We start from the raw sequence: 24,183 nt of genomic DNA, 5'->3' as shown, positions 1-24,183 counted from the left end.
GGTGGGTACAGTCAGAGGGCAGGGGTGGTATGATTTGTGGCACTCCTGGGTACTGAACAGTTCGGTGGGTACAGTCAGAGGGCAGGGGTGGTATGGTGGGGCGGTTGGAGTGAGACAAGGGAAGCCATTATTGTACACTGGCCTTTCAGAAGACTCAGGCTTTCCGCATCCATGTTTTCCTTGTATTTGAGGTATGTGTACTGAAGGGGAGAGAGAGACACACAGAGGAAGGAGGGAAGGAAGAAGAGGGAAGGTAAGAGAGAAATGCCAAGAAAAACCATTCCTATGGGAATTGCACAGGCTAATGACCTTACAGAGTGCTTCTGCACAGGGCGTTTGAGGCATAAGGAGTCTGGGTATTGCCAGAGTTAGGTAAGGGAAGGAGATAATGACATTTAGCAATGAACTTTTTTATTAAAAGGAGTAACATTATCCCATTGCAGGTTAGCTGAAAGTGGCAAGGATGGATAAACAAGATATACAGCATAATTTATCACCACAGTGGCTTCCTCTGAGACAATAAAGATTATGGGAGGGGGAGGGGAGGGAGGGAGAGAGGGAAGGAAAGAATGTGTGTGTTCAAGGGAGGGGGAGGGAAAGAGGAGGGGGGAGGGAAGGAGAGAGAGAGAGAGAGAGAGAGAGAGAGAGAGAGAGAGAGAGAGAGAGAGAGAGAAGCACACATAGGCTCTTTCTTTATATATACTTTAGGAAGGAATGCAGGGACTGTAGTATAGTTTTCTAGACAGGGCTCTTTAGTAATCGATCAGTACCACCTTAGTTGTAAATTCTCCAGGAACCATTTTATGACTTTTCAGCCAAACACCCCAGGAACACATGACAGTAAACTCCTGTGTCAGTCAAAATCTGTCATCTTGATGATGTAATTCTAGTTTTAAACAAGTCTGTAATCTGTTATAACCTACTGACTTGAAGGTCATTCTCACAGTGAAATGGAGCAAGCCTGCGCTAAAAGCTCTGATCTGGCCACCCTGGGCTAAAAGCTCTGATCTGGCCACCCTGGGCTAAAAGCTCTGACCTGGCCACCCTGGGCTAAAAGCTCTGATCTGGCCACCCTGGGCTAAAAGCTCTGATCTGGCCACCCTGGTCTAAAAGCTCTGATCTGACTAATTTTTTTTTGGTTGCATCCTGCCACTCCCCATCAGTTTCACCACAACATTTTGCTAAAAATTCAGTAGAATTCTCCTCCAGGAATGTACATATTGAACAATCTGAGAGAAATGGGTGCCACTTTGCAGATAATTATTGCTTTCAATCATTTCCCCAGCACACACTAGTTTTTACTGCTTCACTGTGGGTCTGTAGGGCGACGGGGACACTTCGCTCTTGCCGTTCGTCATGCCAGCCAGGTTGGTGGTTTTAGAGCAATGGAGAAGGTTAGCCAGAGGGACAGATTCCACCTCACACAGCCCTCAAAGCCAGATCCTTCACTTAGCAGAGGTTCTTTATTGAACTGTTCACTGGAACTAGGAATCAGTTGGATCTTCACATTCATGGTTAACCCACCCCAGATTCACTTTCCACTTATTAGAACAGGATAGAAAGTATTCTCTTCACAGAATTCTTCACAAACATTCTTCCCAAGATTTATATTTCTGGAACAAAATGTGTGTGTGTGTGTGTGTAGGTGTGGACCTAAGTGCAGGTGCCTACAAGAGACCAGAGGAGGACACCAGATCCCCTGGAAGCAGTGTCACAGGAGATTGTGAGCTGTCCTCCAGGGGTTGCTGTGATCAGGGTCCTTTGCAAGAGCAGTCAGTGCTTTAACCTTCTTAACTGCTGAGCCACTCTTCTCCAACTTTGCAATTCTTTACTTATCTGTTTTTGACCCAAAGTATGTATTCCCCAAAGTCCCAGGAAAGCTCCTCCCGTGCACTTCTCTGACAGCCACTGCTGTGGGATCCATCGCTCAGGATCAGAATCAGTCACCTGGTCTCACAACTGTCCCACCTTAGTCACTGCTGTTCCTTTTAGAGACAGAGCAGGACTTTGAGGAGTCAACGCAAGACACCTAATATTAATAAAGTGATAAAAAAATCTTTAAGGAGGGGTGGCTTGGGACACAAGAGTCATTTTTATTTTGTTTGTCATGCGGTAGACTTGTATTTTTTTTCTTCCAAAATTGTAGTAAATATATCATCTAAGTCTAGCGCCTGTCAATCATACAGGAATCACGAATGTTATTTCCTGCCCTGCTGTGTGTGTGCTATTGGTTAGGAATTGCTTTTGCCCATACCCCATGATAGCCAGCCAGTAAAGAACAAACAAACACAGACACAGTAAGTATAAATATAAACTTCCATATGATTTATTGTTGTTCCTTGTACATAAGAAACAGTAATATACAAGTTACACTGCTTTAGAATGTAAAATGGATAAAAATGTGTACAAAAAAGAGCACGTTCCTAGGGAAAAGGGTATTGGCAAAGAGTCAAAACTGGGAAGTAAAAAGCAAAACCAAAAACAAAACCAAAGAAACAAACTAAAAAAAAAAAAAAAACAAAACAAAAAAAAAAAACAAGAAAAACCAACATTTCTTCAGTTCAGTGTGCAACATATAAAAACCAGAAATACTAACTCTACAGGCAGTATTTCCTGATAAATTATTTAAATAGCATATCTACATAGTCTGAGATCTCTATTCCAATGGCAATGAGAAAATAATTTATAAAAATAAAAGCAACGGTGTACAAGATGATAGAACAAAACCAGAACTTTGAGAAGTTGTACTTAACATTTCAAAGCTATTTCTTTCTTGGGATCATCCTCTGCAAAGGATTTTTATGCTATGTACAACGCCGACTTTTTAAACACAACAGTAGTTTTAAGTTTATTGACACTTAAACTCTTTCTTCTTGATCCAAAATTCTTTTCTCAGTCACACAACAAATGAGGTAATATTTGTGTATAAGTTCCACCTTTGTCTCTTTTGGGAAAAAAATGAAAAAAAAAAAAAAAAAAAAAGATGTGTTTTCTTCTCCCTGGAAATAGGCACACGGGGTGGTGTGGGCCAGCCTTAGCATGCTCCTGGCTTCCTTTACAAGAAGGAGCAAATGCAAATGGGCTGCCCCCTAATTCCACTGGAAAATACAGAGAAAACAAAGGGAGAAAGCCAAAGGAGTCCAAATCATTCACTGTGAGCCCCAAATGAGAGGCAGCAGCTTCCGCTGCTTTCCACACACGGGTTTGCTGATCCGCCTCAGCTACCTGCTTGCAAATATTTGCTATATGCAGTCTAATTCCAGGTAGAACAGGGTTAATAAATAATCTGTATTTACAATCTTACAGTCATAAAGACTCACTACGAAGATGATTCCGATAGTCCCACGCTTCCTGTTTCAGTAACAATTCTTCTGATGAACCCTCCAGAATAGGGGAGCAAATAAATATATTACATTATTAAAGCGTTTGTTAAACAAAAACCAAAAGAGATTTGGAAAAATCTATGGTAATTGAGGGAAAGAAAGAAAGAAAGAAAGAAAGAAAGAAAGAAAAGGAATGTTTTAGTTAGGTTGATAGAAATTTTGTGCCTTTCTAACCATAAAGTCAAGGCGCACTGCCCCTCTGCGGACGCAGCTAGAGCTCACTGAGCGGGTAGGGATCTCTGGCTCTCCTTATGCATATGCATGTTGTACATGCAGAATAAGCTAACAGTTTCAGCGTGACCAGCCAAGGGCAGCCCGCACAGCCCACACTTCTGACCCCTACCCTGGCCACTGCAGGTGAGATGTGCCCAAAGGGAGGAAGTCCAGAAGCCGGGATCTCCCTCCCTTCCCTGCTTGCTCAAGTGCCTGTGTAGAAGATTGGGTCAATCAGCTCTCACCAGCAGCGTGCGGAAATGCAGCAAGTCTGTCTGTCCCCTGAAAATGACTTAGTACCGAACAGCCCTTCCATACTGTCTTCAGACAGCCGTCTCTTGGGTACGTGCCCTCCCTAGAGCTTTGGCTCCTGCCACCCCACACCTCAGGACCTATGTCAGAGGTGGTTTGGTGGTGAGTTCTAGTGAGTCTTTTTTTTTTTTTTTTTGCTTTGACATGCCTGACAATGCTTCTGTGTGTGCTGTTCAGAGGTGGCCTCGAAGAAGTTCTGGCTCTGTGAGTAAGGCAGAGCGGAGCGGGCACCTTCCCGATGGGAAGTACATAGTCACTTTTGCTTTCCCAAAAGCAAACCCAAGTCATTCTTCATGGTCTTGGAAGATGCATTCTCATTCATTAAAGGCCAAGTGCTGAGTCTGGGTTTGAAAACTGCATTTTCTTGAGGCAGGTCACAGGCTCTACAAGTCCACACTATGCAAGAAGAGAGGCAAGGGAGGCAGGGAAAAGCCATCCCGGCAGGGGCGTTTTCTCTAGCCCTTGGTTTCAGAAGGTGCATTGCCAGCGCTGGCTATGATTGGCAGCTGATGATTAGGAATCTGTTAAACAAACAAAGATGCACATACATGAAAATGAATCAGCAAGCACGCGACCACCCTAGTAGTCATCATCAGGCTCAGGCATTACTGTCACTGACAGGGACAGAACATGAATCCTGGTCGTCTCCCCTCCCCCAATCCACACTAGCAAGTCTACTAATGTCACCCTTGTTCAGGTCATGTTTAGGCAACCATGTTGGTGAGACTCTATTCTCGATGTCTCTGATCTTAATACCCAGTGCCTTTGCACTTGCAGACATCTGACTCAGTAAATATGTACTGAGCAGTTCCCCTGCTGTAGGTCCGGTCTCAAGAGTTTAAGTCATCACGTGAAGAAAATGGAGGCAAGAAAGCTAAGGCTATTAGTGAACATTAATACTCTTGCTGCTGCGCTTGGAGGCCAGCTGGTGCTGTGAGGGTATGAATAAAACCACAGGCCAAGTGTGTGAGAAAGAAACGCATAGAGCTTCAAGGTGTTGCCAGTGAGGGGTAATGCTCGTAGCTACTTGCTTACTGTCTGCCTCTGAGGAGGAGTTCAGAGACTGCTGGCCAAGCTAGTTGTCCTGATATAGATTCAGGATTGCATAGACAGTATTTCTTGTTTGGTATTGTATCCTCAAAAGAAAAATAACAAAAAAACAAACCAGAACCCCCTCCCCAACAGAGTCTTTAAATCAGACCCTCCCATCATTGTTAACCTTATTAATCTGTAGACACGTTAACTGTACACCACAGTGTCTCTCCTACCTCGACACTCGTATTTCATGTCCGAGAAGAACACCATTTCTTGAGAGAAGACGAACAGGCCTAGTCTACCGCCGGCGTAGGTTTTGTCATAGATGGGTCCGGAGTCAGCCATGATTTTCTTTCCTTCATACATCACCACTCTGCACAGAAGAAGAAGAAAAAAATCTCACTCATGAGACTGTCACTTCTCGGTCTTATCCTTCCAGCCTATTTGGTGTGTGTACAGTGAAATTTAATTCCTGCAGTCTTACCTGATAAAACCGGTCTTTGGCCTGTGGCTGAGACGCCATCTGTACGCAGTGAAATCTTTCCAGCCGATGTGGCGAGGGTCATGCCACAGGGTGCGCACCTGAAGGAAAGGGAGCAGGAAAGGTTGAAACACAGCCCCCCTCTGAAGACTCGTATTTCATTCCACGACAAACTGCTGAAAAGGCTCCGAGCTGAGCTATATTTGCAGAGGGCCAGTGTGGAGTTTCCCCCAAGGTATCTCTCACTTACTGCACATAAAGCAGAGAGGGAAAGGAAAGGAGGGATTTGTTTGAAGTGACTGAAGCTGCCTGTGTACTTAAAGGGCAGCTCTTGGTCAGAGCCCTCTTCCCTCTACGATGTTGTACCATGGTTGGTGATGCGGAGAACTTGACAGCAAAGATTCCCTAGTGGAACCTTGGTCAAAGTGCTGTCTCCTGTACTCCCCCCTGGCAACTCTCCCTTCTAGACATCGAGCCTTCTTACCTGGCCGGGGGTGTTTCCTGTATGCCACAGTGCGTTCCGCAGGTGCTCGCCAGGGCCGGTGGTGGAGTTCACAACCTTTACGGACAGGCCTGAGTATCCCTGAGCCCTTGTGGGGTGGGTGTCCCAGTAGGACTGGGTGACTTGTTTCCACATCACTACGTAGAAGCGGCTGCTGGACTGGTAGCCGAAAACAAAGCCAGCGTAGTCATCATCTCTCTCAGTGTTGATGAAGAAGGTACCGCTGAAGTCCACAGCATTAAACTCATCATAACCTGGAAGGCAAGGCCAGGGTCAGATTAAAGACTATGGCTTTTCAGCATTCTCTACAGTGTTCCTAGATGTCCGGAGTGGTGGAAGGCCACAGGGCCCATGAACAGATTTTATGTTTGCTCCCTTTCAGTGTGTCCCCACCTGGATCTAAGGAGCTCACTACTCACCTACAGCAAGTCCAGGGTCACAGTTTACAGTCTGGACGAGTTCTTTGCCCTGATGGCGGACAACCCAGTTAGGGTCATTTTGGGAGGTTCCTTTGGGATCTAGTGGAATCATCTGGAATCGTCGGAAATCGGTTTCACTGATATCAAAATTCTCAGGACAGATGTCATCAATGTCTGGCACATTGTCATGGTCAAAGTCATCTTTGCAGGCGTCACCTCGGCCATCACCTAAGGCCAAAGAAAGCAAGCGTTCAGTGAAATTCTGAACTGCTATTGTAAGTGGGTCACTAATTCACCATCTTTTCAAAAACTGGTGTCTTGTTACTCCGACCTCTTGGATGCCCTGCTTTTATTCCTTACATCTAGACAACCAAGGTGTCAGTTATGCCAGCTAGCAGTGGTCACAGTGACTCACCATCAGAGTCCTTCTGGTCAGGATTGGGCACCAGCCTGCAGTTGTCTCTGTCATCAGGGATGCCATCATTGTCATCGTCATGGTCACAGGCATCTCCTTTGCCATCTTTATCATGGTCGGCCTGGTTGGCATTAGGCACATAGGGACAGTTGTCCAGATTGTTCTGATGGCCATCCTCATCGATGTCCTGATTGTTGTCACAGGTGTCCCCTATGAGGTCTGAGTCAGAGTCCAGCTGGAAGAGAGACATCAACAGTGGGTGAATCAAATACAGGTCAACTTCTACTCCAGGCCTCGAACTGTGGCAGTGGTCAGTCAGTGCAGACGGTCTGTATAATGTGTATGGGACATTAATGGCTTTTTTATTTTTTTAATTTGAGTAGCATTTGGATTTCTACATTTATCCCATAAAGATTTTATCTTTTGGCTCAGATAAAGTCAAACTAGAATTTTTTCAAAATAGATTTTCCCAGAGGGCTAAGCATTCAGTACGTGCGAGATGCTTTGGGATGGTTTACCTAAAATCTGAATGTTTTCTTTCCAGAATTTATGCTCTTTGCTTTGGAGATTTTGTATGCTATTTAAATTTGCTTATAAAAGTTATTCTAATCTGAGGAACCCAAACTCATCCTGTGAGGTCAAATGCTATTGAAGATGTCTAATGTCTATTGACCCAAACCCAAAGCAGATGATCTCAGTACTGTGTGACCTGAAGCTAATACTGGCCCTCATGGTTTCCTGTGACAGTGGCTTGAAGTCATCTTGCTTTTAGCATGATACGACTCCATCAGGGTAAGTATTAGGAGTAACTTGAATTCTCTTTTATCTAATCCTTAGAAAAACAATCTACTCAAATTTCTGAACACTGAACCACTTAGAACCATCGTTTTAGGAAAAAAGAAGAATCAATTTACTTTATTCCTAGAAAACAATGATGCACAATGAGACAGAGGGAAGCTCTCTGGTACCAGAAGCCTGGGCATTAATGGCTGTTTGCAGCTCAGGCTGGGAGGAGAATGAAGCTGGGTCCGTTGGGGGGGAATAGGAGAAACCAGACCTCTCTCCAGCTCTGAGACGTATTTTAGCTTCCTCGTTGTTTACTAGACTCTGTTCCCGGCCACCACACAGGTGCTTGTTTTGCTTCTGCACACTGCTCTCCTCTCAGTTTTACATGCATTGGATACAACTATAGAACTATCCGCTTCAGCTCTGTTTTGTGTAATTTGTCTTAATGGTGGTTGTAATCAAAACTGAGGTCCCAAGCTTTCCATAATAGTCTCTGCGAGTGTTTGCCAGAGGCTTATATCAGGCAGACACTGTACAGGCACACACTGCAAATGGCTCTGGGGAACCCCAGTAAAGGGAGGGCTTGGAGTCTATTGAATTCACTGTCTTAAAGGCTTGGAAAGGGAGACACAACACCTCACCAAGAGATGAGAGTTCACCTACCTGGTCTGGATTGTGTTCCAGGGGGCAGTTGTCACACTGATCTCCAACCCCATCCATGTCCGTGTCCCTCTGGTCCACGTTGTAAACGTACTGGCAGTTGTCTCGTTCATTGAGGATTCCTATGGAGGAGGTGTACATGAGTCCTGCAGCCCCATATACTTTAACTAAGTCACACGTTAATAGCCACTCAGTAAGCTGTGCTGTCTGTGTCCCTTCGGGCTGCCAGGCCAGGGCCCTTACCATCTCCATCGATGTCCACAGCACAGGCATCGCCCTCCCCATTGTTGTCTGTGTCTGCTTGGTCAGGGTTGTGGTTGTAGGGGCAGTTGTCGCAGCGGTCTCCCACATCATCTCTGTCATAGTCATACTGGGCTGGGTTGTAATGGAATGGACAGTTGTCCTGCAAAGAGAAAAGATGGACTCTCTACAGCGCTGCCTAGGAAATCAGCTGATGCTGTCAACCCCATTCACAGTATTGAAAACCCTCAAAGATCTACCACAGTTATCTAGAACTTGGTCCATATACTGATTGAGTATTCAGCATAAGTGAAATTCCCAGACAGGAGGACACCGTGGATGAAGACTGGATAGTACATAATCATGGTATCCCCACTTTCATTATAAAAATACACTCATTTAGACATTGTATCTGAATCGAATCTGTGGAACGGAATGCCACATGTTCAAACTGGGGTAGTCTGTGATGAAAAATGAAACTCACTTTAATAATTCTATCAACACCTGTGTCCTCAAATCACTGAGGATCACAACTTTCTAATTATTCTCTATATGAGCTTGGTCTATGTTTTTGCTATCACTCTGTGATCCCTTGTATCCTAGTGTTTCAGGTTGTCATCACACCATGAGGATGAAAGAGGAATGGAGAGCATATTTTCCCTACCCTGTCATCGGGGATCTTGTCATTGTCATCGTCGTCATCACAGGCATCGCCAATCCCATCCTTGTCATAGTCTTCCTGCCCTGAGTTGGGAAGGTTGGGGCAGTTGTCCTAAAGAAGAAGGAGACATAGTTAGCATTCGCTTGTTTGGCACACGCTGTGGGGACACGCCAGGATAGCCTATTAAGACACTCAGGTACCGCCATGTGTTTAATGGGAAGGTGAAGCCATGGAAGCTATTTGGGAGATTGCTTATGTGCAGTTGGTACAAATGCTCTAGGCTTCATATATGCCATGAACACAAATCATGCCCTGCAGTGTATCAGTACAGCAGTCTTGCTGGGAGATAAACGCCCAAAGAGCCAAAGAGTCATCTGGCACGGGACGACTCCATGTGAATGAGGGTCAATGTCCTTCTGCCTTTGGGGGGCTCAACCCTTGTTTCATCATCAGTTTTCCAACATTCAGAATTCCTTGGTCCATCCCTGAGAGGGAAGTCCACGGGGGAAGCTGGCTGTACCTTTTTGCAGTGGTAGGTTGCGTTGGCCACACACACCAGGTTTTCATTAGGCCAGCCGTCCAGGTCTGTGTCCTCTCCGCAGATGATGCCATTGCCTGCGTAGCCGGGCTTGCACTCACAGCGGTACATGGGGTCGCTGTAGTGACCCAGGTAGTTGCACTTGGCGTTCTTGTTGCAGTCATGTGTCCCGTCGGTGCAGGGGTTTCGAGGTTTGCACACCTGAGGATACAGCATCCCAATGCTATCACAGAATGTCTAAAAGTCCCAAGCCACCAAAGGTCCAGATTCCTCCCACCCTGAAACAGACAGCAGCCCCATTTGGGAGAAAGATGGGATTATTCTGTCCCTCTCCATTCTCTTTGAGGATATCCTGGCTATTGGCAAATGCTGATTTACACTGGCTTTTCTTGGAGCAGCTCATCTCGAGCAAGCCTATCTGATCACCGCTTCTTTCAGCCCAGACTATTCACATATCTGAGACTGCAACCAGTACCCTCTCTGTCTGTTCATTGTTTGACCAAAGACAGCTCTCTTCTACTCTGGCCTACTTGTCTACTATACCTGTTTGTTGGCCATGGCATGTTCGACACCTCGGCCAAAGGGCTGTGAGCCAGTGAATCGTGGCGGGCAGGGCAGGCAGTTGTAGCCAGGATCCGTGTTCTTGCATCGATGTTCTCCGTTGTGATTGAAGCAAGCATCAGGCACTTCTTTGCACTATGGAGGAAATGAGAGTTTGCTTAACACTTGGCAAATGCTGTTTTAAGGAAGGGCCCTGGACCGGGTTATCTGCTTTCTTCATTCTGATAACTCGGAGCCATTGGCCGCCTACCTCATCGACGTCTTTGCACTGGATGCCATTTCCACTGTAGCCAGGAGGACATGCACCACATTTCCAGCTACCATCAGGGTAGCTAGTACACTTGGCACCAGCAAAGCAGGGATTGGACAGGCATCCATCTGAGGAGAGGTAAGAGACAGGTGGGTAAGTGCTCAGGTCTAAGTTGCTGACACTGCCATGTACTGCTTAAAACAGAATAAGACATTGCAGGGTCTCTGTTACCGGAAATGGTTGCCTTGCATCTTACAGTAATCAAACCACTAGGGCCAATCAAATATGGCCCCCTCCACCTCCCCGCACCCAGTGAATACTGACTACAACATTCATAAAAGAGAAAGTCCCTGGCTTCGCAGCTTACCAATCGGACAGTCCTGCTTGTTGCAAACTTGATTTTCTGTCACATCGCCAACACAGTCCTTGCCTCCAAACTGGGGTGCAGGGTTGTTACAGAGTCGGCTGCGTCTCTGCACTCCTCCTCCACAGGTGACAGAGCAGATGTCCCATGGTGACCAGGGACCCCAGCCTCCATTGACTGTAAGGAAATGAGTCACATGTGAAAATTCAGCTTTCAGGTGCCTTATCTGTGCCAGAAGCCTGTCCCGAGCAGGTTTCGCACGCCTTCTAAGCTGGCCCATGAGAAGAATCTTTGGGAACTGGGGAGGCTGAGATGTTTTGCTTTCTGTTTTTCATTAAAAGAAGCTGCTGAGCAGGCAGGACTTGATTTCTGTTTGTTTCTCTAGCGCGTGAGCTCCCATGCCCCATGGTCCACTGAGCCGCAGAGAGCAGGCCACCAGCTGGGTAGAGCTGCCTCCCATGTCTCCCCAGGTCAGGCCCACACTTACTTGGGCAGGCGTCTTTCTTGCAGGCTTTGGTCTCCCGGGCTTCACCTTCACAGGGCTTCCCGTTCATCTGGGGACTGGGGGAGTTGCAGAGCCGGATCCTTGTGATCACACCGTCACCACAGGTCACAGAACAGGACGACCATGGGGACCAGTGACTCCAGCCACCATCCTGTTTAACTGCAGGGCAAAGCCGATGGTCACACATGGTGCCGCCTTGGAGGGGGCCACACAGCAAGTCTCGGCACGCGATCATTCCCGCAGCCGACCAACAGCAGCTTAAACTAGTGTATTGTAGAAACTGACTACTGCCACACATCAGTGGAGAAAGTATAGGGAAGATGGTATTTGTCTGTGTGTTCGAGTTGCTGTCAACAACCTAATATTTATAGGTTGCTGGTCAGGAGCCCAGATCTATTCTGATTGTTTCTTGTGAATTATCTAGAGAAAATGGCTAAACTTTATCAAGAATGGTTATTATTCTCACGTTACAGATGAGGAGGAGCCTCAGGGTCATGCTCAAGAGCGCAGAGGTTAGAGGTGTGATTGAGACTGAGAGCCCAGGCTCAGAAGGTGCATTCTCAGGCTCCCTGCTACGGAGCTGCTCTCCGTGAGGAGGAAAGCATTGGGGTGAGATTGCCACCCTTGGCGGCCATGATGCTTACATCTTTTGTCGCACTCCTGAATGTGGCAGGTCCTCGTCTGTACTGAAGAGCCCTCGCATCTGTTGTTGAGGCTGTCACAGGAACGACCCCGTTGCTGAATCCCGTTGCCACATGTGGCAGAGCAGGAAGTCCACTCAGACCAGGGAGACCAGCCATCGTCAGCAGAGTCGCTGGCTGTGGGGAGAAATGAGGTCGTTAGCATCTCATGTCTAAGATAAACTGTTCTTTAGCCAGTTTATTTACTTATATGCTTATGGCCCTTTATAGCCAGAGGTGGTAAGGCAATAGGTTTCTTTCTTTCTTTCTTTTTTCTTTTTTAAATCCTTCTTTTTTTTCATACTCCTAGCTTAACGGAAGCTTGATTAACAAATAGAGATTGTGTCCATTTTTGTACACCAGACGCTTTACTATACAAGAGTCTTGGGAAGTGATAATGATAATGGAGCCAAGTCACACATCCCTCATTTCACAGGCACAAGCAAATCTTAAGCATGCAGTAATATTTTCAACTACAGACATGCCAGTGTGTCCTGCATGAGGTCTCCCTAGCCCGAGTAGCACAAGTCTGTGGCCAGCGGTCCAGGAGTTCATCCCAGGTCATCACACGCAGAGGTCCGGGCTGATGGCACGCTCTGCATGGCCCTTACAGCTGAGCCGGCTCACAGCATGCACTCTCCTGTTCACCCATCATGGATTCTCCCATGTGCATCTCAAGCAAGCTCCCCTTTCCTGACTTAGGTTGTCTTAGATGTTCCCATGCTGGTGCCCAAGGACGCCAGTCTGCCAGGCAGCTGCTCTGCATCACTTCTGACTATCAGGGAAGCCCTGGTCCACGTTGGGAGGCGGTTTGCCTGGGGCTCTGCCTCTGCCTCAACCATGAGGTGGATCAGTTTGTTTTCCTCATGCTGGCCTCTGGTGTTTTGTACACTTTCTCAAGAGGAGAGGGTGTTTGTTTGCTGTCCGCACAGACACCGTGACGACCATCACGCCTGTCTATCAGAGGACAGGGAACTTGGCTTTGTTTTTGCCATCAATGAACATTTTCCTAACAACCCCTAGCTCAAGCTCAGAGCTCTGCTAGCTCTCAGCAGGCTTTGTTCCCTGTAACTCACCCTCAGATAGAGGTTGGACAGAAGTGGATACACAGAAAAACAGTATTATGCCAAAATTGCTACCATGGGATTGATGATTTTGAGCTGTGGCTCATGTGTGCAACTCTGTGTGTGTGTGAGTGAAGGGCAATTAAGCATCCCTGATTTCTTTGTTAGGCATGATGAGCCACTTTTATGACTTGTACCTTCTGCATAAGGTATCTCCTTAGCAAAGTGATTATACTGGCAACAAGCCCCGGAGGCAGAGTGTTACACAGCAGTATAGTGGCTGACTTCTTTTACTGCCCTGGAAATTGAACAGATGCTAAGCCCTTAGGCCTCCACTCACTGCAGATAACACAGGTGGCTTTTCAAGCCTCAACCCAATGCTTACACCAGTTTCTGTCCCGTTCTCCAGTAGATCATTTTTTCTCTAACAACAAGATCAATTTCTAAAAGCAACCAGCTTAAGTCTACTGCTGTATCCATCTCTCCCCTCATAGCATAAAACCAGAATCTATAAGCTCTGCTAAGATCATCCATTGCCTATGCCATAACCCTGATGGGTGGTTAAGCTTTAGTCCCCATGGAGGTCTAGGCTCTGTAATAGACTAGCTGAGAGTTACTCCAGCCTTTACAACAGACTAGCTGAGAGTTACTCCAGTCTATCTTCAAGAATCTGACAGGAATGTCTGATGGAGCTGTGAGGGGCTGGGCTCCGGTGTTGTGCCCAGCTGTCAGGATGCCCCAAAACTGAGCTAGCCACTGAGGGATGGCTACACCATTTTAGAAACTTACGCCAACACCGTGGGCAGCATTCACCATCAGGAACTGTGGCGTTGGAGCAGGGCATGATGGGACAGGACACCTTTTTGCAGATGGTAACCGAGTTCTGCAAGGCAAGAGAAGGAGAGGGAAAGGTGTTACCAAGCATATTGCCGAGAGGAGCTTTCTGTGACATCGCCATTATAAGTCAGGACACAGGAGGGATGTCTCTGCTGGATCTGTAGTCCCCAGAGGTATACAGTTCCAGGGCTAATTCTCACTCCATTCTTTGGGAAAGTTCTTTTTAACTGCTACTCAGTCAGGGGTGGAAGTTACAGAACAACACATTTGCATAAGGGAAAGCAACAGACTTTGCAGGTCCCATCAGTAAGTATCTCAAATGTAGATAAGGTTTTATCACATATTAAGAGGGAAATGGGAACTTAACTGAAGTTGTGTCTCAAATTCAGTCATCAGTGATTTGCATTTAAACTTTTCCCTGTGAGCCAGAGAATCTGCCTGCCAGAGCTGAATACAAATTAGGGCTGGCCAAAACCGAATGCTTTAAGCGGGTTTTATATATCTGACACTCAATACTTGGTCTTTGAACTAAAGCAGGTAAGTCATTCCAATGTTTAGATAGATTTGTTCTCTTAGCTGCTTAGCCCGGGGTATTATTAAGATAAACCTTTTGAGATTTAAAGAGGAATTTGTAGATGTCATTACAAAAAAAAAATCACTTTGGCAGCAGGCCAGAGAACATTTAAAAATGTGCGCGGTCATTTACGTATCTCCGGAGACACATGTCCCCGTGTCTTTCTGTGGTCCGTGGGTGTCTCTTACCTGGCAGTGACACTCTGTGCAGCTATCCACAGTCCACTCCTCGTTGTTCTTGTACTGGACTCCATTGTGAAAGCAGAGGGGAGGCCGCCTCAGCTCACTGACCAGCTCTCTGTTCTCCTCCGTCTGAAAGGGGAGAAGGATCCTGAGTGTCCAGACACCTGCGGGACCACCTGTGGTGATCTCCAAGAGCTGGCAAATGGGAGGGGAGGCCACTGACCACTTTGCGGATGCTGTCCTGTAGCGTGGTCACGATGGTGCGCAGGCCATTCAGTTCCAGGACCATGCTGGATAGTTCGTCACAGGAGAGGCCACAGATAGCTTGGAGGTCCTTTGTTTTGTGGCCGATGTAGTTGGTGCGGATAGCAGGGCTGGAACCGTTCACCACGTTGTTGTCAAGGGTGAGAAGGACGTTGGTAGCTGCTAAGAAATAAGATGTAACATAATTGATAGCTGATTCAAGGTTTCAAAAGCTGATCCCACCAGCCCACCCTTTGGGTTCTGGGTTGTAAAAGACATTTCCTTTGGGATGACAGAGTGGGTGCAAGCCAACTCTATTCCCCTGAGATGTTGTGTATGCACCCTACTGCTTATATTTCTCAGAATTCTCCAAATCTTAAAACATAGGGGTACTCACAGCTGGAGCAGCCTTTGTTCCTGAGAATGTCTTCTGGGGTCGTTCCAAAGACAAACCTCACATTCTGCAGCACCCCCTGTGGGCAGAGGACAAACATGGTTGAATGCTGGGAGTTGGGGGTGGGGCGGCCTGTCTCAGTTTGCTTGTGGTGAGCGCTCAGAAAGTTTAAAAGAACTTAAGATCATCCTGCCAAACTATCACATAGACATAAATTGCCAAACAACTTCAAAATCTTAATTGTATCTTCTGCCAGCTTGAGCACTTTACAAAGAATCCAGTTTTTAGGCTGCTTGGGGTACACAGGAAATGGAATTTGATCCCAAGTCTGGAGGACATGATACTCTCCAGTGACAAAGAGTTAATGTGGGCGTTCAAAGCCATACTTGTAAGAAAAAAAAATATCTGAAAGTTAAGGCAAGGAAGGAGTCCCAGAGGCACATGACTGGACTGTTATTCATGCCTTGCCTTGGATCCATGCTGAAAGCATCCAGAACACCCTACCCAGGGACTCAAATACTGACAAAGTATCCTTTTCATGCCCTTTTAAAACTGGTAGGTACATTTGATACAAGTTACTTTCCTAAGGGCACAGGGAGTACCCCATTCTGAAACAGGCTGAGTGTAATAGGAAAACCATTTCTTATCTCTCCTGGTAGCTTTGAAAGCATGGGTCCCAGGACCTGGCACCGTTACAACTTATTTCTTATTAGAAATGACATTTCTCAGGTCCCTCATCTGACCTACCAAATCAGAAACCCTGGAGTTTTGGGTCATCTGTAATATGACTTAACCTTCTGGGGGAGTCTGCTCCTTTCTACATTTGAGAATCCTTTTTAGTCTACAGATATTAACTCCACATAGCCCTTGTGACAGGTAAGAAGATTTACCTGAAAATTGTCATTGACATCGCCCTTTGCAACTCGGAGCCTGGCAACGCTGGCCAAATCCCTGGTGAAGATGCTCTGGATGGGGACGTCCAGCTCCGCACTCTCCATCTTATCACAGTCGATGTAGAGTTGGGCCCGGTCCTCTTGAACAAACAGTGTGATGCTCTTCCACTGGCCAGTGGCCAGGAGAGCTTCCTCCACTGAGACCACTTGTTGCTTCCCCGGTAGGCTTAGACTCAGGTCCAGGGTGCCTGCTTTGCCGTTGGAGACCACACTGAAGATCTGGCCAGTGTTGTCTTTCCGTTCCACAGCCAGGAGCGTGCCCCGAGTCTTCTTCATCTGCCTCAAGGAGGCCAGGAAGATGAAACCTTTGTCGGCCCGCACAGCGTCCAGTAGGTCTTGGAACTTGTCATCCGGCACAGCAGGGATCAGGTTGGCATTCTCAATGCGGAAGGCGGGGCTGGATAGATCTTGGCCCTTCACCAGTCGGCGACCAGGGCCCCTTCGTGCACCTCCAATGAGTTCAAAGATGTCAAACACACCGTTGTCTCCCCCAGACTCTGTAAGGAGAGAGAAGACAATTGGCTTTCTATGCTAGGTGTAAGGGGCTAAAGTTCTGGCTGTGAGGAGCCAAGGTGGGAACTCTTGACAATTATGGCAATTATGGCAAGCTGAGTGAACCCCGAGAGGGAAGTTGTATCCTTATCAGGTGATAAGGACTCCGAGGAAACACAGGAGCTATCTTGAGACAGAGAGAGAGAGAGAGAGAGAGAGAGAGAGAGAGAGAGAGAGAGAAGGGGAATGAATATATCACAGACTCACAGACTCACCTGGAATTCGGTTGCTTCCACACATATGCAACAGGAACATGACACCTAGTCCCCGCAGGAGCTCCATGGTGGAGCCTTTGTGCCCAACACGGAGCCTGTAGCAAGAAGCACAGGAGGCCAGAGTCAGAGACCAGGAAGCAAGGTGGAAGGGCAGAGAGGGGTGTGTGTGTGTGTGTGTGTGTGTGTTTCTTCTTTGGCTCCATATGTGCTGAAAAGAAGGATTTCCTTTCCAGATGGCATCCAGTATAAAAAGAGCGCCAGAGGCAGGGGAATTGTTGGTGTTCCAAGATAAAGGGTATAAAGTGATTTGGGTCCCTCCCCCCCCCCATTTTAGACAAGATTACAGAATGTATTTTGAATGGCAACAATCAGGGGTAACCTGGAGACTACTCCGTGAGAAAATCTTGGGGTGTCTTGGAGGTATAGTTTGTGAACCCGAAGCTGAAGAGAACCAGCTCCGGAAAGTTCTTTCCAGAGGATAGACGGGGCAGGATAAAGGATAGTTAGGAAAATCAGAAGGGGGAAGAGTAGGAGACGAGGAGTCCCGCCGATTGTCTGCAGCCTGGGGTTTTGAGGTGGCCGGCCAGGTGCTCCGAAGAGGCAGGAGGCTTACCTGTGTGCACCGGGGCTCAGTAACCCGGAGTGGTGGCAAAGGTTAAGTGAAGGACAAGGACACTGAGTCCGGTGAAGACGCTGGGACTGCCGGTGCGCCCGGAGAGACCGGGGCAGGACTGGATAGCAGCTTCGCGATTGCCTGCAGAAGTCTGTTGAGGCTGGCTGACTCCAGGCAGTGGCTGGCTCGACTGAGGAGCCCTGGACCTTTTAAAGAGGCAGGAAGCGGGGGAGGGGGGGCGGGGGGGGACGGGGGACGGGTTCTTCTCTCCGCCCCCTGCTGCCTGGCGCACAGCTCGCGGGCTGAAAGTGAAGGGGGAGACTCCGATCCCGCACAGGAGCCCTGGAACTTGTCAGAAAAATAAGGTCTCGGCCCACGCAGCCTTGGCGTACTCAGCCTCAGCGCTTAGGATCTTGCGCCATGCGAACTGGAGACGTTCTGTATGAGAGTCCCCAGACGCGATGCTTCTTTGGGGACCAGACCACCTAAGACCCTTTGGGGGGGGCTTTCACTAAAGCACGTCTCCTTGAATACTTCCTTGACAGAGACTCTTGGGGATCAAGACAGTCTGGTTTAAAAATAAAAGAGGAAAAAAGGTTGGACCCCTTAAAGCTGCCTCCTAGGTCAATTCTGGTGGGTGGGGGATCCCCTGTCATCTATACTTTGTGCTTCACTCCTGCCCCACACGCCTGCCTTCCTTCTGACTCACTAAGGGTGTCAACACGGTGTTGCGCAGGGCCAGCAGGACCGTGCACCGAGGTCGCCTTCCAACTCACTGTCCGCAAGCCCAGTTTTTCCCCAGTTCTACTGTGCTTCCTCAGATGGTCGCTTGGGGGCGGTATATGTATTCTGATTTAGGAGATCCTCGCGTAGAGTTTTAGCGTCATTTTAAGGAAGCGAATTCGTATCCCGCTCCCTCAAGGCAAAACTGAAATTGTGTCTTGAAAAACAATTTTGTGCCCACTCCTGTTTCTTAACGTGATTCCCGATCGGAGAATTTGCGGAACCATCTGGCTCCAGGGTCTTACACTATTTACAGAACGGACCCGTAGAGTAATAAATTACTCTCTACCTATTATTTTATTTCCCATCTTTCTCCCTAAATGGTTCTTTTTTGTTTTCATTTTTCGGCTCCCAAAACCGAGGTGTGGTTTACATTTCAGTGGGTATACACTTTTCCATTAGTAGACTACTGCCTGATGCTGTCTCTGAAGTCTGGTCTCAATGCCACAGGTCCGAGCCAAGATGACTCCAGCTGCCTGGAATTCCATTCATCTCTTTGGGAAGGGAAGTCAGTGGCGGTGATGCTTCTCCAGCTGTGGCCCTGCGTGAGCAGGCTTGGCTCTGAGTCCAGGGATGCAGGTAAAAGCATCACCAAATAAGGATCTTGGCAGAATCAGGGCGGGGGCAGGGGCAGGCTGAGGGACTGCTGGGGCTCCCTCCCCTTATCAGTTACACCTGGCTGGACTCCCAAATCTTGGAAACACCCAGGACTTTATGCTCATCACGCAGCAATTTCACTTTCCTTGTGTGGGAGTGTTCGGTGACAAGGTGTGTGAGTGTGCGTGGTATGTGTGCGTACACACAAGGAGGGGCTTACAGAGTGTTTCCTAGTTACTCCGGGTACACAGCTACACAGCCAGTGCCTCTTGTAGATAAGTACGTTCCCAAGACGTGTTTGTTTATTAGACTTCAGATACTCAGAGCCAGCAGTAAAAGTTTCTACTGGTTGATTAGTCAAGTTAGATTCCTGTCCTTGAAGTCACAGGCCCTGACTCAGCCACCAAATCTGAAGATTTGGGATCATCAGGCAGGCTTGTTCTTCACTTCTAGTTCCTTCCTCAAGTCCTCTTTGCTCTGTGGAAGGCGATTGCTTTAAATTTCCTGCTTAGCACTAATTCTTCCTGCAGGTACCTTAGGAACTGCTCTGGGAGGGCTGATCTTGGGATCCCCTTTCCTCTTGAGTTTTGTATCACAGAGATGAATGTCAGAGGCCCACAGACAAGAGCTTCTCTCCTTGTGTAAAGCCACCCACTTCCCTAAGCTGATGGGCCAGGAGCAATCAGGGTCAGCCCCCTTTGACCGAGGGGTATGAGTTGACAGTTTGTAATTTGTCTCCTTTCAACAACACAATACAAGTTTTGACCTCCTCCATACCTTTCAGATAAGGCATTATTATGGGAGAGCATTGTTGTAATGAAAGCTGGCAATGGCCTAGGAGGTGTTGAATACAAACATAGAGTCTTTCCCTAAACACAACATGACAATTCAGCTGTCCTGGTGAGAACGAGGTTTTCAGGAGATGGGGTTCCTAGGCAGCTCTGAGGTCTGTCCTGGTGAGAATGAGGTTTTCAGGAGATGGGGTTCCTAGGCAGCTCTGAGGTCTCACCCATACTCCCGATCACCACCACCCGAAGTCCTGATCACCACGTGCTGTGAGCAGATTACAGAAATTCAGCACAGTCTTGGGACATTGTAGAGAGCAAGGGAAAAAGCAGGAGTTACTATCTTTAATAGGGAGGATACAGTCTTATCTGTGTGCGTGCATATGTGTGCGTGTGTACATGTGCATGTGTATGTGTGTATGTGTGAATGTGTATTGTGAATGTGTATGTGTGCACGTGTATATGTGCACGTGTATGTGTGTATGTATGTGTGAATGTGTATGTGTGGATGAGTATATGTGCATGTGTATGTGTGTATGTGTGAATGTGTATTGTGAATGTGTATGTGTGCACGTGTATATGTGCACGTGTATGTGTGCATGTGTATGTGTGTATGTGTGAATGTGTATTGTGAATGTGTATGTGTACACATGTATATGTGCACGTGTATGTGTGTATGTATGTGTGAATGTGTATGTGTGGATGAGTATATGTGCATGTGTATGTGTGCACGAGTATGTGTATATGTGCCTGTGTGCCTGTGTGTATGCTACCCCCTTCTTGTGTGTGTGTGTCTCCTCAGTTAGTGCAAGCATGGGTCTCCTCCTGCTTCTATAACTTATGTTTATTATTTTCACTTGTCTTCCATCCACCCTTCCTGTTAGGCCTCATGGTCCTCTGTCATAAATCCTACTTTCGTGCCCTCTCCTTTTAAATATAGATTGTGCATACTAGAGAAACTGTAACATTTGTCTTTCTAAGTCTGTCTTATCTCACTTAACATAATGATCTCTAGTTCCATCCATTTTTCCACAAACGTCATAATTTCATTATTCTTTATGGCTGAATAAAACTCTGTTATGTACTTCATTTTCTTTTTCCACTTGTCACTTGGTGGGCTTCTAGCCTGCCTCTATATCTTGGATATTAAGGAGAATAGTTTCAAGCTACTAAATCTACCAACCCTAAGGGTCAGACTGCCTCCTGGTGTCTTTATGACATGAGCTTATTATTTAATCTTGTCTGCTCTTGTTTTCTGTTGCTCAGGACTGTGGTACCATTTCTGATAATGACTTTTACTCTTTGAGTCTCTTCTGCTCATACTTGACTAGCTTCTCTTTTTACCTATGGAGGGTTCAGAAATCAAGGCAGGTCATAGATTAAACCGTTGATAGCCTCTTCACCTATTCTGTTAAGTACAACACTTTTTGGTAAATATAAAAAGTCTTCCCACATAAGTTCTCCTGTTGGTCTTAAAGATGGGCGTGGCATTTAATTCTCAAACAGGCTGGTGTGATAGGAAGCAATTGGGACTCATATTCCTAGCCACCACGAAGTGAGACTTTATTTAACACAGTACCAACCAGTTCCTTTGTAGAGTGAGATGTTAGATATTCTGCCTGCAATTGGGAATCCCAGGGAACATCCCGGCTTTGTGTATGAGTCACACACAAGGTTGGGGGATAATGTCAAATATGTTCCCTTAGTCTTTGAGACAATGTCTTTCTTTGACCATGGGGCTCACTAACCAGCTAGCCTGATGAGCCAATAAGCCCCTTTCTTCTTCTTGTCTCTGCCTCTCAGTGCTAGGACTCCATCTGACCTTTGTATTACCTGGGTCCTGGGGGTGCAGATTCAGGCTCATCCTTCCTCAGCAAACCCTTTGTTGAATGAGCCACTTCCTCAGGCCTAGTTGAAGGGATGTTTTATACACTGCTAGTTGGAATGTAAACTAGTCAAGCCACTAAGGAAATTACTAGGGGGAGGGGTCTTTGAAAAACTAAAAATAGATCTACCATGTGAGTAGCCATACCACACCCACACATTTTCCTGCAGGACTCCAAATCAACACTTGTCAAAGATGTTTACACAGCAGCAGTCCTTGTCACACTAGTCACTGGAGTCCCCAAAGACAGGAAGGAGCATAGAAAATGGGGCGCACATATACAGTGTCACGCATATTCAGTGTCATTTCCTTCAGCCATAAAGAAGAACAAAGTGACATCACTTATAGAAATGTGGATGCGATCAAAGGAAGCCTGTCAAGTAAATTAGGGCACTTTTGGAAAGATAGATGCCATGTTCTTTTTATATGTGGTTCCTAGATTTTATATAGATCTATAAAACCATACTTTATGTTTATGGGACCTGTTGTATACATATGACATGGAAGTCGAAGAGAAACTTCCTAGGAGAGAAGAGGGGAGGAGGGGATTGTGTGAGAGTACAACCGATGCACAATATGTCGTGAAAAATGTTCTTCCGTGCCACACAGCACTATAGGCACTGACTATTTACAACGATGATTTTAAAAAGAAGAGTAAGTAAGCTGGTCTACTGAAGAGAAAATCTGGGTCTGCGTCCCGGCCTTGTCTTTCTTGTCAGAGACTGAAAAGATTCCAATCATGTGACCCCCCCCCAATCACGTGACCCCCCCACAACAGCAGTGACTTCCGTGAAGAACGACTTCCTGAGGTGAAGACCTCACGCTGGAAAGCTCCCGAGATGGGCTCTGAGTGTTCTCCAGGAGTTTGGATTAAGTAGTTAGCCTGGGCTAGACGTGGTGTTTCCACTCAGTGACTTGGCTATTCATCAGCTGGTCCTCAGAGGTCCCTGGTAAGGAGATTCACAAATCTGAAAAGCCATGAGAACTGCCCTGATGCAGTATTGCTTTAGAAGCTGATTAAACCCTGAAAGAATCCAGCTCCCCTAAGGTGTGACATGCTCCCTCACGCCCGCCACGGGCAAGTTATAATTTCTCAAAGTGTTTCAGGATTTCACATGCGTGTTCCAGATTAAGTGATAAGTCACAGTTTTCTGTTACCTTTCCTGGACGAAGATGACGAGTGTCAGAAGAGTAAGACCAGCAGACATAAAGAGCAACCCGACCAGTGCTTGGACTTGATGAACATTTCTTTCTTTTTTTTTTTTTTTTTTGGTTTTTTTCGAGACAGGGTTTCTCTTTACAGCCCTGGCTGTCCTGGAATTCACTTTGTAGACCAGGNTGGCCTCNAACTCAGAAATCCACCTGCCTCTGCCTCCCAAGTGCTGGGATTAAAGGCGTGCGCCACAACCGCCCGGCTTTCATTTCTGAAGGCCCACTACGACATGGGGACTGACATCAACTGAAGCTTTGGGGCCTCACGTGCCACTGAAATGTGTGGGCGGTGCCCAGATGGCTGAGCTGCTGGGCATGTGCATAGGGACATCAATCTTTCAGAATGCTCTCTCTCTCTCTCTCTCTCTCTCTCTCTCTCTCTCTCTCTCTCTCTCTCCCCCCTTCTCTCTCCCTCCATCCCCCCTCCCTTTCTTTTTCTCATGGGATCATGTCAAATTGGATTTTGTAGAACCCTAGCCAAAAGAACCACTCTTCTTTTTAATTTAAGGGTGTATGGTCTGAAAACAAAACCCTGTTTAATTTTATTATGGCACTGATGGTCAACATGGCGATGATGAGGAGGGTATGGGAGCTTGGCTGTCTCTGGCTGCCCGATCTGGCCTTTCCTCTGTATGTTCTTTTCCCTTTCATTTTTTCTCCTTCTCCCTCATCTTCTGTTTCCTCTTTTCATCAACTACTCTACTCCCTTTTCTTTCTACCTTTCTCCCTTCTAGTCCCCCACCCACCTGCCTTCCTTGGGGTTAAAATATAAGAATAGATATAAAGAACTGAGAGACCTGGATCCACCTTGCTAGAATTCCAAATGTCAACTTTTCCTCAGAAGTCTAACCACCTTGCCCATTTTCTTCATACCAAGACTAAAGCAGAGGCTGTGTGGATGAGTCCATGCTTCCTGGTTCCTTTGACAGGTGTTCAGCCCCCTGAGGTGTGGTGCTCAGGGCCCTGGCTTGCTGAATCCAAGGATGTGGGTTTTGGATTGGGTTGAAGAATGAGTGGAAGTGTGAAAGTGTATTAACCATCACACTGATGAGACTTGAGTTTCAGGGCCCCTCACATGCCCAGAAGCGGTGGGATATGGACAGACATAGGAGCTACAGGAGATAAAGCCATTGAGTCATGTAAGAATTTGGATAAGTGGCCACTGGCCATTTCCCTGATTGGGCCTGGGGTAGCAGGGGAAGGTTTAGGAGTGCCCAGCCTTTGAGGTAGCCAAGGTATTTTAAAATGAACTGGTGTGTGTGTGTGTGTGTGTGTGTGTGTGTGTGTGT

General features: G+C 46.9%; 1 protein-coding gene across 2 annotated transcripts; it reads right to left on the bottom strand.

The window, feature by feature from the left end:
* Positions 1-2,302: 2,302 nt before the first annotated feature.
* Thbs1 (thrombospondin 1) lies at positions 2,303-17,826 on the bottom strand. 2 transcript variants are annotated; one of them, XM_021194416.1, is made up of 22 exons: positions 17,633-17,826; positions 17,020-17,114; positions 16,190-16,749; positions 15,303-15,378; positions 14,886-15,088; positions 14,669-14,791; positions 13,859-13,952; positions 11,970-12,143; positions 11,308-11,484; positions 10,824-10,997; positions 10,457-10,584; positions 10,189-10,341; positions 9,628-9,846; positions 9,111-9,218; positions 8,450-8,609; positions 8,210-8,328; positions 6,761-6,995; positions 6,346-6,573; positions 5,909-6,180; positions 5,428-5,525; positions 5,177-5,316; positions 2,303-4,429 (listed from the first exon to the last, which is right to left on the bottom strand). In XM_021194416.1, exons 2-22 carry the CDS (start codon positions 17,084-17,086, stop codon positions 4,422-4,424), a joined length of 3,516 nt encoding a protein of 1,171 aa, XP_021050075.1. In that variant the 5' UTR covers positions 17,087-17,114; positions 17,633-17,826; the 3' UTR covers positions 2,303-4,421. The 2 variants fall into 2 exon arrangements, with proteins under 2 accessions (XP_021050075.1, XP_021050076.1); XM_021194417.2 differs by having other exon boundaries at positions 14,886-15,085.
* Positions 17,827-24,183: the final 6,357 nt, after the last annotated feature.

This window comes from Mus pahari, chromosome 3 (genome assembly GCF_900095145.1).
Source record: "Mus pahari chromosome 3, PAHARI_EIJ_v1.1, whole genome shotgun sequence".
Taxonomy (NCBI): Eukaryota; Metazoa; Chordata; class Mammalia; order Rodentia; family Muridae; genus Mus; species Mus pahari.
The sequence above is the reverse complement of the archived record's forward strand: the minus strand, read 5'-3'. Positions and strand labels throughout refer to the sequence as shown.

What these genes read in the sequence shown, in the direction of transcription:
- Thbs1 (XM_021194416.1), bottom strand. Translation starts at nt 17,086, where the DNA reads ATGGAGCTCCTGCGGGGACTAGGTGTCATGTTCCTGTTGCATATGTGT. An exon ending in GCACAGAGTGTCACTGCCAG is followed by an intron (nt 13,953 to 14,668) that starts GTAAGAGACACC and finishes CTTGCCTTGCAG; the next exon opens with AACTCGGTTACCATCTGCAA. An exon ending in CAACCTACCACTGCAAAAAG is followed by an intron (nt 9,219 to 9,627) that starts GTACAGCCAGCT and finishes CTTCTTCTTTAG; the next exon opens with GACAACTGCCCCAACCTTCC.